The 13,134-nt window shown below is 42.3% G+C and overlaps 4 protein-coding genes across 4 annotated transcripts; 2 read left to right on the top strand and 2 right to left on the bottom strand.

Annotated features, from left to right (window-relative positions):
- Positions 1-744: 744 nt before the first annotated feature.
- On the bottom strand, positions 745-2,587 carry LOC129601645 (uncharacterized). The gene is made up of 2 exons (XM_055500505.1): positions 2,253-2,587; positions 745-1,281 (listed from the first exon to the last, which is right to left on the bottom strand). Exon 2 carries the CDS (start codon positions 1,279-1,281, stop codon positions 925-927), a length of 357 nt encoding a protein of 118 aa, XP_055356480.1. The 5' UTR covers positions 2,253-2,587; the 3' UTR covers positions 745-924.
- A 1,680-nt stretch (positions 2,588-4,267) lies between these two features.
- Positions 4,268-6,440, top strand: LOC129601653 (guanylate cyclase 2G-like). Its single transcript, XM_055500512.1, has 7 exons — positions 4,268-5,032; positions 5,404-5,445; positions 5,554-5,578; positions 5,729-6,033; positions 6,162-6,205; positions 6,279-6,313; positions 6,392-6,440. Exons 1-7 carry the CDS (start codon positions 4,690-4,692, stop codon positions 6,438-6,440), a joined length of 843 nt encoding a protein of 280 aa, XP_055356487.1. The 5' UTR covers positions 4,268-4,689.
- Positions 6,441-6,929: 489 nt separating this feature from the next.
- Positions 6,930-10,551, top strand: LOC129601646 (atrial natriuretic peptide receptor 1-like). Its single transcript, XM_055500506.1, has 14 exons — positions 6,930-7,093; positions 7,177-7,318; positions 7,409-7,502; positions 7,613-7,715; positions 7,871-8,014; positions 8,069-8,245; positions 8,316-8,450; positions 8,555-9,048; positions 9,269-9,488; positions 9,574-9,712; positions 9,807-9,855; positions 9,924-9,973; positions 10,036-10,127; positions 10,247-10,551. The coding sequence occupies exons 1-14, from the start codon at positions 7,052-7,054 to the stop codon at positions 10,280-10,282; spliced, it is 1,917 nt and encodes a 638-aa protein (XP_055356481.1). The 5' UTR covers positions 6,930-7,051; the 3' UTR covers positions 10,283-10,551.
- A 1,668-nt stretch (positions 10,552-12,219) lies between these two features.
- On the bottom strand, positions 12,220-12,810 carry LOC129601652 (histamine H1 receptor-like). Its single transcript, XM_055500511.1, has one exon. It carries the CDS (start codon positions 12,808-12,810, stop codon positions 12,220-12,222), a length of 591 nt encoding a protein of 196 aa, XP_055356486.1.
- Positions 12,811-13,134: the final 324 nt, after the last annotated feature.

Raw genomic sequence — 13,134 nt, 5'->3', positions numbered from 1 at the left:
TTTCTGTATATGTACAGAAATATATAATAAAAATATTATCTATTTCTTTATGTATACAGAAACTCTTTTTGTGTACTGGAACACAAAAAGAATTTTCATAAAATTCAGTGGAAACACTACCGCCGTTTTGAGTACATTACCCTTTAACTCTAGGGATGACAGAGAGTTTGGTTGTTTTTTTCATGTTTAAATTTTAACCATGAATTAGTGTGCCAGCGCTTGTGATTACTGTTAAAATGATTTACGTGCGAAGTTAAATATACATACGTCTGACGTCATATGGATAATGTGCGGACTGCACATTTAGAATTATTAATATTAGCAGGCGCATGAGAAAGATCGTCGTGCTGTTATTGTTTTGCTTTTCCGTATCGTGCTCCAAGTCATGCAAGCACGTTAACGTAGCGGCAATATACAATAATAATAATGTCTGGATTAGATGTAACCGTCGGTGAATGACCTGTATTTGTAACTATGAGTGTAAACCTAATTTTGCAGTAACTCGTACTCTGAATCGAACAAGCAAACTTAGTAGACGTAAGCGCGACATTTTGAATATTGACACTATTGTTTTTCGAGCTGTTAAAATAAAGTATTCACAGATTGTTGGTAACAATGAAGTGCAGTGGGACTTAAAATCAGTCATGACGCCGTGACAACGAAAAACAGTGAACTGCTTCTGTCGGTCATTTTGCTGCTACACCTAGTTTCAACTTAATTGTTGTGCTTTGAATTTGTGCCCGAGTAATTTATTTCAAGTTGAAATCGCCCAATTGTATACCTTTGTGCACAGAAGCAAAGCTAGGGAAAGGTCAAAGTTGCACTGAATAACGCTACGAAACAACAGTACACTAACAGCCGCATTACTGCTACATCATTATACGCAACAGCTCTGCTATTCACTGGTCCCTCATACCAACCGATTCATCCCGGTCCCCAGTTGCGGGAGAGGAACAGCTGGCGAACTCGGCCGGATTTGCTGGCACTGGGCTGTCCAGCACCGGACACCCCGGGAACCGGTTGGTCGGAGCTCTTGCGGGCCGCCTGTACTTTGATGTCCTTGCCGCGCGGATATCCCATGGTACTGCCACCGGCGCCCCATCCTCCGGTGTAGAAGATGTGACGCTTATCAACCGGTCCACTGATGATATCCGGCAGCGCCATCACTGCCGGATCTACGTCCAGGAAATCGCGCAGCCCGGTGTCGCTGTCATTGTAAAGGTCATCCTGTCCGTAGACGTAAGCGATGACCAGGATAACTACCAAGCTTGGGCGCAGCATCTGGTCAACGGACAAGGATAATTGGTTAAAATGGTTAACCAATAAATACAACCGTATAAGTACGAAAAAGGTTGGAGAAGTGTAACGTAGGTAGCGGTAAATTTTGCAGAACATTATGGCAGTTTTACGTCGCAAAAGAGATCATGAAGCGGTCGAGTAACGCCCGTTGAGGGAAATGTTTATAAGGCTGCTTACTGGAATAGGTGGCGTCAATTTGACGCAGCGGTAATGACTGTTGAAAATGTGTACTTATTTTTATCCAACAAACAAGTATAGAATTTAAATCGAATTATTTTGATTTGTAGTGATGCTTAGCTGCTTCGATATGTGGCTTAAAAATAGCCCGCAATTTATTAACCACGCTTTTGGTTTGATGTTGTCGGTCTTACAGAAAAATCGATCAGTGCCATCATGATTTGTGACACCTTCTTTGTATGTGGTTTTCCAAGAAAAAAACTCAATGTAGCGCTTGAGATGTAGTAAAAGTTAGTGCCGTGCGTGAGGTCGACGAACGCACTGATTTCTTGCTGGAGGGATTATTACGAGTAGTGTCTCATACCGCTTACCTGCGTTTTGCCGACTTTTCTATGCGGTTTCTTAGCATATTAGCAGTTATTTTTAATACAGTAAACTCATATTACCCAATAATTAATTATTAAGTTAATGTTCAATCTGTATTAATTAAACAGTATTGTACAGGACAGGTTTACAAACAAACGGCTTAATTTAGGAGCGAGCTAGCGTGCTGCGAGGAAGTATAATAGGAGGAAGTATAACAGGAGTGGAGGTACTTGTATCATTCATGCACGTATTTGTATCATTCATGGAGATTTTGCTCGAGTCGTTGAACAAAGGGCAACACGTCGGATAGTCGGATTTAAAACTCTCCCAATGAAATACATAATCATATGATACAAAGTAACACACAAGCGTAAACACCTATGGTAAATAATTAAAATTCAATTTCTTACCTTCACAAGGTATGTTGAAATGGAAGAAGATGATTCGACTACCGGCGTCGAGCGTTTAGAACAAGCAGGAAACAAATACGCGGCAGCGATACCAAATTATAAAAGAACAGACATGATTTTCAAAAGACCACAAAATCTCGACACAGCATACTCTGGCATCCCATTCTCACACTGCCGTGGATGCACTGAGAATGCCGGTTATATGGCCGTTTCTTATATCATCCGGCGAATCCAGCGAGGTGCTCATACACCGGCGCTCTGGGGCGAAAGGAGATCACAGGAAAAAGGCTTGTGACCCATTAGGCTTTTCCGTTTTTTCTCAACTGTCAATAATTGTCGACGGTTCGCATAACTGCCTACCGGAAGGCACAAGGTAGGGTTATGCAACGGCGGTGCGGTAAAACTTAGAGTCTGCTCCGGTGCTCACTGACAAATCCAGGTTATGATCATAATAGGAAAAAAACCTTTACTGTGCGTGTTGTATCTGAAACTACATGGATCGGTGGTTCTATGGCACAACTGAACGTGTCTTCTATGGCACAACTGAACGTGTCAAGCTCCAAGGTAAGATTATGATGTTCTTTTATTTGACCACAATATCCCGTGTTGTGTTTTATGCAAATTGATCTCCTCATTGCCTTGCTGACGTAATGTCGCTGCTTCATGGTATTAGTCCTGTATCGACTCTAACGTTTTGATACATGATTAGACACTACACTCCCATCTACTGGTGACGTAGTAAGCGCTCGTAATTATGTGACAAGCTAATTAGACTCGCGTATACGGAAAACAATTATCGATTTCGTGGTGTGGCTTTACTGCTATAGGGTGGTGGACGATATTATTAGACATTTCCCGTTAGAAATTAAGTTTCACAAGGTGTTGCTTTCCTGCTTTTGACGAAAGGTGGTTAGCAACGTAAATTAAGAGGAAATGGCCGAACAAATCTCTACGTCTCGGTCCCGCAGGTCACGGATCTTGGCGTATAATTTGCGCTGCTACTGCGCAGTTTGCTCAAGATCCTTGCGCTTATTACGCTAATATGCCGTGTAGATAGATGAAGTATTACAGTGCAGACTGCCAAAGCGTCAACAAACGTAATAGATGATGCATCAACTTTATGTTACTAAAGGTCATCAAAAGCAGGAGCGAAGCATTATGGATGTTTTATTGGCGCACGGGCTTGTCTATTTATTGCAAATAATTCCTACTGGCGATGGCGAAATAAAAAAAAACCAGAATAACGTTTGCCTGAATCTAAATCCATAAAGTTTTCCAACAATTTATATTTCAGGCGATTTTCAGCGCTCTGTATCTATGACATACTACTTAGCCAAAGCAAACACACCCCACGATCTATCAGAGTAGCAATTAAGCCGGTTTCATTCAACAAATCATTTAAAGTTTTAGCTTATAAAATCAGATATGTCGCAGCACAACCATGTACAACAGAAAAACAACATATGTTGCTGAAACCGGCCTAAGCGGAATCTTGGCCTCTGAGCTGGTTCAGTGAAATGTTTCTGTGAAGATTGGACTGGATGTTGCTTTCCCTTATGTGATATTGCTTATATGGTATTGTGCCTTGTAATGGGATAATAAACAGGTAGTTATCCCACCTTGACGCTGGTTAGCGTTCACAGATACTTCCGTTTCAGTTATCCTTCAAATGACCTCTCCAGTTGTACTCTCCAACTGCCAACAGTTAATAAATTATGACGAGGACTTAATATTCAGTCTGGCTTTGGCAGGGCTGCGCCGGATGGAGAGCTTACGTGGGTGTAACCGAGCGGGTTAATTAAAAATTACTTGCAGTTAATACCGTATGTGATACGTCCACAACGTAAATCTCCGCAACAACATTCGTGTACAACTACATTCGGATTACAGGAAACCCTTCTGTCGAAAGCACGGCATCCAGAGCAATACATATCTACAGTCTACTTTACTAGCAGTGCCAATAAGTATTAAATTTGCCAACGCAGCAGTTTTTCGAAGGTGCCTTGAAGTGGATAACGAGAGCGTAATTAGGTGGTCCGTTGCGTGAGGTGTGCCGCAATAACGCCGCAGCTTCCAGTAAACGCCGTGTTGAGACGCTGCATGACACTGTCACGGACGAGTTAATTTTACTGTGTAAATATTTTGTTTTGATTCGGTCGGAGCGCTGTTGCTCGTGGCACATGGGATTTCACCATTACGCAGTCCTTCTGCTCTAACACAGAAATGACCCATGCATGCCTCGGCGAATTCCCCACAAACCGCTCTTTGCTCGGACTTGCTTCCTGAATATTCAGTCCAAATATCCATGGCGTACCGCGATTCTTTTTCATATTGTGACGGTGCTCAATCTGGCAGCAACAGTTTATAAAATATTTATCCTGAATCTAGTGCATTTCACAGTATTTAAACTGCATGATCGGCACAGCCGCGTAATGCGATGGAGAAGCGAAAATACTGCTACTGCAGCAGAATTTTTTTGATTTTTATGATACTAGCTTCGTGCGTCAATAGCCGGAGAGTCATTCTGTTGTCCGTACAGTCGTGGACATCACTGCCGTCCAGTCTGAACTATGTCGGAGCACCGATCGACCTGGCAGTGATGACCGTCAACGAGAGGTATATGGATGATAATATGGTATTTTCTGTCGTTGACTGGCAGCGCAACCAATCGCGCACATGTGGTGATGTACAAAATGATGTGTTACCCTTTGTGACGGAATACTACACCGCACAACGCTGGAAGCAGTCGGCTGACGATGTTTTTGTTCTGCTTGCTACCGGTGAGTGACTACCACCAAGAACGGCTAAATAAGATTATTAAACTTTATAGTTTTGTCTTCAAGTACGGACTACGAAGTATCTGTATTCTGTGGATATAAACTGGTTATGGCATTTTTTACCTTAACGGCGAAATTCCTTTGTTATAGGTTACTTATTGTTAATAGGCGAAACTTTGAAAAATTACAAGATGTTAGTGTGCGAAGATGTTATATGAAGTACTAACCTCAACCAAAGAAGAGTGAAGCTATATGAAGTAATCAAGTACATATATGTGTATCGAGCAACCGTAATAAATATTTGATGGAGATTCAGTTAGGTTTCTTATGTATTTGACGATCTTAAATAATAAAAGAGTTTTATCCGATTACAGCATGCAGCGAAGCGGTTGGGTATCTTGCAGACCTTGCTAGAGGTTGGTAAACGATCTTTACTTATTGATCATTTCTATAAATGCTTAATTTTTTTCTTTGCGCAGAGCAGATAAATAATGTCATGAATTTTAAAATGAATTGATTTTCAGAGTGGAATATCTTGGTTATGACAGCGTGAGTGCAAATCGTGTATGGCTTACTTATCTGCTCATTGCTGTATGTATCCTTACTTACTGGTATCTGTACGTACAAAGATTTGCGCACCATTTATGCATATACTAGCATTTTTCTTGTACTTTATTAATTTTTTTGCTTCGTTTTCAGGGGTGGTACCGACGCCGCACTCGAGAACAAACGTCGCTTCCCGACCCTCTTGCGTCTAGCTCCGTTCCAGCAGCAAGACCTGACGGACGTTGTTATGAGCTTGCTGCAGCAGTACAATTGGACCAATCTGGCGCTGATCTGCGATGATAGTGCTACCGAGTTCAATACCTTCTTCTTAATCTGTCGGGCACTGCCAGATGTTATCAAGAAGCGGCATTCCGTTGTCCTTACACATTTGCACTACGATTTTAAAGCCAATCCGGATTACGAGAGATATCTGACGGAAGCGGCAACATACAGCCGAGGTGCACGCGCTAAACCAATCATGACAGTTCCTGAAGAAAATTAATATTAAAGGGGCTTTCGAATACGAGTACATCTACTGTATCGTCTGTCTCGCTTGACACTTGACCTTTTCATATTACTTTTCTAGTGCTTTTAATCAGCACACATGGCTCCCGTCTACGCAATATCCTGGTATGTACCATGATTCGCTCAACGACTGCCCGTATTAATACAGTTACTGTATAAGATATTTCCTGTAATTTAGGTAGTGGCCTCAAAAATGGGAATGGCTAACGGAGAGTATGTAAGAACATTGCAGATTTTGCCACCTTCAAGATCAGCTTCCCAAGATGACTTTTCTTACGGAATCAATTGCAGGCGTTTATTGGTATCCTTCCCTTCGCATCCCCGTTTATTGGAAAGCTAACCTGGAAAATTAACGAGGACGATGATGCGGCAAGTTCTCCCAGCAACATCCTCCTTACCCTTCTTAATGCTGCAGTAATAAAGAAGTCACTGTTTCAGCTAGCCAAAGCGGCTTATCGCTACTTGTTGCTCGTCTCCTGTATGCCGGCTCGAATCGGCCAAACCGATGACCTTTCAATCCGGATCAAAAACAGATCGTCTTCTATTTACGGTGTGCAGTATAATGGTGATGAAGAGGTACTGTCTAATACCAACTCCAACATTACATGTCCCTTTTGCTGGCATTAGTCGGGGGTCGCACGCCTGTATCCATAATCTGTATGCTCCGTTTCTGTATTTTTTTAGATCAATGTTTACGGCCGCGGGTACTACGTGGGCATCCAAATTTTGGCGCAGGTATTGACGTTCCGGGGCAATTTCTGCAGTGCAACGTTGCATTGCTGCATTAAATAGAGAAAAACCTTTGTGGTTTTTCCATTGCATTAGGTTTTAGCAGGATTACAGGCAGCTACCGTTTCTGGCGTCGAGCTATCGAAACTAATATGGAATCACAGTTTCGATACCGATTTTGGTTACTACAACATCAACTCCAATGGAGATTTTGATAGCGCAATGGGCGTGAGAGGCTTGGTTGAGGGTGGCGACAACATGGAAGTATGAATACCTTCTATATTTTATACATAGTATTACAACAAGGTTTAATTCTGCGAAACTGAGCGAATGTACTGTACGAGCAGATAATTTACCAGTACGACAAAAAGTCTGGTCACCTCGTTGCCATTAACGGAACCAGATGGCCACTGAATGGCAGTGCGCCGCTGAACCGCCCAGCATGCGGATTTCGAGGGGAAAATCCCAAGTGCCACCAACGTGGTTTGAGTAATTATTTGCAACGCAAAATTTTTGTTACAAATATATTCGCATATGTAGTGAATTAATTGCCTTATTTCTGGTATTCACACTTTGTAGCTCCAGAGTCATCCATTACGACAATTGCTGCCTCAACCACGGCTGTGGCGCTTATAGCTGCTGTAATTTTTATTGGAATGTGCTTCATCCGAAGGTAGGTAGCTGTACAGGCCACAGGAATTAAACCTATCCCGTTAATCCATTTTGCAACATCACTGCATTATCGATAATAATAGCTGTGTTTGCTCATTCATGCAACCGCAGACATCAACAAAGTCGCAGTGTCAACTGGCTGATACCAGCCAATCAAGTGCAAAGGTATTTTCCGTCGTTCGGAACGTACGAGACCACCGGATCTTCGCATTCTGTACGTACGAAATATTCACATGCATTAACTTAAATCTGCCGTCTTTAACTATTCTTATTTTTCCATTGTTTTCGTTAACTTTTGCATTTTAGAGATTTTTAAAGTTGCTTAGTTATAGATCGTAATGATATTTGTTTACCGTCTTTCATAAACAGCTGCATTCTCGGCACACAAAAACCGGCACCCTGGCATACCGGAACGTGTATGTCTACGGATCGCAGCTGGTATGGTGCCGCTCCGGTCAGCTCAACCACGGCACGACGCATTTGAGCGGCAAACTGATCAAGCGAATTAACATGGTAAAAAAGTCTGTTCGTGAATAGTATCTGCGATTAACTGGCAGCTGACTGCAGAGGAGCGCTCTAAAGCACAACAACATTGTTGACCTGGTGGGAGTAGCCTTGGAAAAAGACAAGATTATGATCTTCTCCCAGTACTGCCCAAAGGGATCATTGTACGAGATCATCGAGGAGAAACCATCGTGGTTGTCTTGGGATCTTAAGACCGCCATGCTGGCTGACATCATCAATGTACGCACATATTACTACTACATATGTATGCACTTTTACATAGTTTCTAACAGCGTTACGGATTTCTTAGGGGCTTGCGTTTATCCATTCCTCCGATTTAAAATTTCATGGCGCTTTAAAAAGCCCAAACTGTATGGTAACCAATCAGCTGGTGGTTAAGCTAACGGATTTCGGCTGGCCTAAAGAGATGACTATTATCGGCCAGGTAAGAGAAAGCAAAATCGCATTGCTTACCTTAACAAATATTGAAGAACATAAATACTTTTGCTTTGTTGGTCCCGTATTTGATGTGAATTTTGTTTCGTACAGACTGTTCTTAATAAACAAAACTATTCGCGACTTCTCTGGACAGCACCGGAAATCCTCCGAAATTCTGGCGCCTATCCGACGAGAGAAGCCGACATCTACGCACTAGGAATCATTATGCACGAAGTTGTGTTTACGGTGCGTCCGTTCGGCATCTTCACCGACGGCATGGATACTGAGGTCATTCAGATGGTGCACAACCAGTCGGCATCACCGTACCGGCCGTTCGTTAAAACATCCGATCCGGTTATTCCGATTGATCTCATTTTCGCCATGCAGCACTGTTGGGCGGAGGACCCACTGGAACGACCAAAGATAGCTAAGGTTAAGCTGCGTTTAATGCGTGTGCTACGCTTCAAGGATAACTACATGGATCGAGTTATGAGGAAGTTGAAGCATTATGCGGAGGATTTGGAAAGGCAGGCTATGGAGCGGACACAGGAACTAAGAGTGGAAAAATGTCGGAATGAGCAGCTGTTAAAAACCATACTGCCTGCGTAAGCCCGTATTACATATAATATGAACAACGCACAGGCTACTGTCACATTGCTTTGATTTCGCTTTTTGACATTTCATGAACTAGTGTCTCGTTCGCCGCTCTTGTTGTTGCGAAATAAACTAGCGAAGTACAATTTTTGTAAATTAAATGTTGATAGCGAAAAACACCCTTGCGAATTTTTATTTTGCGCTAACTTAACTTTTATGACCCTGCTGCAGAACGATTGCCGATGCCCTAATCCGCGGGTTCAGTGTGGAGGCAGAGATTTTCGACAGTGCTACGGTAGCATTTGTCCTCATCTGCGATTTCGCGGAAATCATCTTGCAGTCATCACCGTGGGAGTATGTGACCTTTCTCAATGAGGTGTTTACGTTCTTCGACGATTTGATTGGTGAATACGATGCATACAAAGTGGAAACTATTAGCGGCACATACATGGTACGTGTAAATGGTGTAATAAGAGGCTTGCGCAAATCTAATCACTTCGCCGTAATCATCGAAAGTATTGCGTGTTAAACGATAGTTGGTCTCCGGCGTACCTGTGCGCAACGGCACCTTGCATGCGGAATACATTGGACTGCTGTGTTCGCGGGCCATGTTGTGCAGTGAAAAGCGCATCTTCGCGTCCCACCAGCTGAAGTTGCAGATTGGCTTGCATTCCGGTGAGAAATTTTATGAGTTTTGCAGAGAGAAAAGCGTTTGTTGGAAACTGTTTGCGCGAAAACTGAAGAAAATTTACGACATTTCGTTTTTAAGGGTCGTTGGCTGCTGGATTGGTTGGTTTGCGAATGAAACGATATTGTCTGTAAGAGAAACGCTGTTCTAGTTTTTTACGGTGCGTGAGTCAGCAGTTAATCTTAGGTGTTCCTCCAGGTTTGGCGATACGGTTAACATGGCATCTCGGATGGCCGAAACGTCTTCTCGTATGATGCTAACTAAATTATTACACTCCTGATTTATCCTGACGCAGCATTCCTTTTTGCAGCACAACATATCCAAGCGAGCGAATCTTCACGAAATCTGCTGAAGGATTCGTCCAAGCTATTTTGCCTTTTGCGTGGTGATGTGCCAGTAAAAGTAATGCCTTACGAGCTGTTATCTCGAAAGACCACATAGAAGCGCTATGGTTTACTTTATCTGTAATCGTTATACATATTTGAAGTTTTAACTTTAACCGCATTTGTATAACGTTTTAGGGGAAGGGGATCGTAACAACGTTTTGGATTATTTGAATGAACAGCATAAGCTTTAGTCTGGGATTAAAATAATGTTAATGGTCATCCAGATTAATTAACGGTGATCATCGGGATAAAAAAATGCCGGTGTTTATATGGCGCACACTATCTCAAAGTTCTTCCTCAATGGCACCTGAAAGTTAAAGACTGAAAATATTAATTTAATTTTGTTTTTTGCTGCTTTTTACTGGCACTTATTATGGTATCTTCTATTGGATACTCACATGCTTCTTTCCTAGTGTAACTGTGGAAAGGAATGCGCTTTTCTTTATGTGTAATAAATTACATCGTGGACGTACCACAGTTCGAAACAACAAGACAATATTTAGGTCAGTTAAAGTATGCTACTTGGCGTACTAAATGAAACCAACTGCAAATTATCAAACTTAATAGCCCTCAGCAAACGCACTCCTGCAAAGGTTGTTATTCAAAACATTTTGACGACGTAGGTCATAAACCCGAGATCCATCACGCCAAACACATGCCGGCTAATGGCACACGATCACGGCGCAAGCCATAATATAAGGGCCTGCCGCAAAAGAGACAAAAGTAATAATTTCATCAGCTATGAATGTCTGAATTTATTGCTGCTTTTAGTGCTGGGTATACATTGTAAGTACTTTCTACTCGATATTGTGTGCTTCATTACCGGAAAATGGTATAAAATCGGTGGCGAACACGCCACGGTATCATTTCTCAAGCTTTCTCGTTTTCTATCTGTACGTGGATTTTGACATTCTCATATGGTTATCATGTGCTTACCGAAAATATTCTTACACCAAAATTTATTCTGACACTAAATCACTCCTAACTAACTCAGATAATATCATGCTTGCATGCCTTGTTCTTTTGACTGTAGTAGTCTTCACTCGTGGTGCTCCAGGTAAAACAAAAGCGAGCCTCAAAAATTGTGGTACAGTATTTTTCGATTGCCTGATTAGCTTTGAAAGCCAATTTTTGCATTCTTTGCAGTTGATTCTGGCGACGCGAACATCGGCAGTGACACGGCGGCGGGCAACGCTGCGCCAGGTACAATTATCATGCTGTTCGTACCTTAAAATGTCCCGGTGCTTATATTTATTGCCAACAATATCATTCAGTTATTTGAAATTCAGTAAACTATTATCTGTTTCATCTTATTTTGTAATTTTTCTTGTTCGACAGTCCAACAGCCACAAGCATCATTAAATCTGGACACATTCCTGATGCTGGAAAACGGCGCCGTTTTTGATGATCTGATGTCCGGAAAAAGCGCAATTGCCACAGCACAGGAAATCTACTAGATATTGTTACACTAGTAGGTTTTTCATGGGTACCCGGAAAAAGCGCATATCAGTTAAAGTTGTATCGATCAGCCATGCAACGGATGCTACATCAACAGCACCTGCGATCATGACCTTGTTAAACTATTAAAATTAATGGACTAGCTTGGTTATAACAAACGGACAAATGGTTTCAGATAAAAAACGTATAGGGAATATGAAAACTGAAAGCACGTACGAGGCAGTTCTACTGTAGGTACTATAGAGGTCATGGCCAATTCCAACGATAAAACAGAGTTGCTACTGGTACAAAAATTATTTTACTGTATTAGGCATTTTTCATCACAGTTCACGCACCGCTGTTTTACGCACCGCTCGTACATTATCCGCTATAGTAACGCGATTTCGGTCTGCGTAGACTGAAAATGAACATGAAAGGATCGAACACACCCTCAGCGCCATATAAAAGAGAGCAAACGTAAAATACATTCCGTAATAAGGGACAATCCAGAAACCAACAAATAAAATATACATCTATAGGCATCCAGCAAACAAGAACGCTGACAGATGTCAACGTGAGGACCAAAAAGGGTTTAACCTTGCGTAGTGACCTTTGGCTTTCTATCTGGGTCGTATTACCCGCTGCGTAGGCCGGCGATTGCGTCATATCGGTTAACGCCCGTTGTGGTGCAACAGCTGAATTGTGCCTTCTTCGTTTTGCCGGCGCTTGATTACCAAGTACGTGTAAGCAGAAACGATGAAACATAAAGGCAAGATGCGATCAACAACATATTCGGTATGTTTCCACGCCATTATGAATCCTGCATAGCTTGTGCAGTTAGGGATGTGCTCGCGCCGGTAATTCCGCAAGATATCCACAAGGAATCCTGATAAAGCAAACACATGTACCCACGCAACCGCCGCTAAGGAGATTAGCAATGCCACAGACTTGGTATGATAGGAGCGATAATGCAGCGGAAAGATATAGGCCCACAGACGGTTAACGCTAATCAGGACGTGCATGTACACTGGGATAATGCTGACCACTTTGGCCACGTATAAGTAAAAAATACACATACTACGACCCAGCGTCCAGGTGGCGTACACCTCGCTGATCATCAGGAAAGGACGCGCAGCGAGAAAGAAGACCAGATTGGCCAAATATAACGCTATGAGGTAAATGCTAAAGGAGGTGATTTGTCGCGGCTTGATGAAATTGTATAGGAGGACACCAAAATTCAACCCAACGGCTGCAATTACCATTAACAGTTCGATGAAGTTGTGAACAGACCAGTGCGAAGATATCACGCCATGCTTAAAGTTATTATTTGCATGCCAGTATAACGGGGCTGATGCGTTATTAATGCTGGTGTTCTCACCCATATTTTTGCTGGGAAACAAAGCAACGCGCAGCTTGGCGGATGGCTCTTCGCGTGAAGTAGTGCAGTTTGTCGTTTAATTTCGCGCATCGTATTTTCCATGGAAATATGTATGCCTCCCAGAGGTAATTTGGAAATTAACCCTTTGTCCCCATTTCTAAGGGAGTCGTCCGATGTTGAGTCAGAGCTACCTACGCACGAAATTAGA

This window comes from Paramacrobiotus metropolitanus, unplaced genomic scaffold (assembly GCF_019649055.1).
Source record: "Paramacrobiotus metropolitanus isolate TYO unplaced genomic scaffold, Prichtersi_v1.0 Parri_scaffold0000260, whole genome shotgun sequence".
Taxonomy (NCBI): Eukaryota; Metazoa; Tardigrada; class Eutardigrada; order Parachela; family Macrobiotidae; genus Paramacrobiotus; species Paramacrobiotus metropolitanus.
This window is presented reverse-complemented; position numbering and strand designations above follow the sequence as displayed.

Bases quoted from the DNA above. Each gene is read 5' to 3' on its own strand.
- LOC129601645 (XM_055500505.1), bottom strand. From the start codon at position 1,281: ATGCTGCGCCCAAGCTTGGTAGTTATCCTGGTCATCGCTTACGTCTAC.
- LOC129601652 (XM_055500511.1), bottom strand. From the start codon at position 12,810: ATGGTAATTGCAGCCGTTGGGTTGAATTTTGGTGTCCTCCTATACAAT.
- LOC129601646 (XM_055500506.1), top strand. From the start codon at position 7,052: ATGGGCGTGAGAGGCTTGGTTGAGGGTGGCGACAACATGGAA. The intron at 9,974-10,035 runs GTATGATGCTAA...TCCTTTTTGCAG, and splicing joins GATGGCCGAAACGTCTTCTC to CACAACATATCCAAGCGAGC. The intron at 10,128-10,246 runs GTAATGCCTTAC...ATAACGTTTTAG, and splicing joins GTGGTGATGTGCCAGTAAAA to GGGAAGGGGATCGTAACAAC.
- LOC129601653 (XM_055500512.1), top strand. From the start codon at position 4,690: ATGGAGAAGCGAAAATACTGCTACTGCAGCAGAATTTTTTTGATTTTT. The intron at 5,446-5,553 runs GTTGGTAAACGA...ATTGATTTTCAG, and splicing joins TCTTGCAGACCTTGCTAGAG to AGTGGAATATCTTGGTTATG. The intron at 6,206-6,278 runs GTATGTACCATG...CCTGTAATTTAG, and splicing joins CCCGTCTACGCAATATCCTG to GTAGTGGCCTCAAAAATGGG.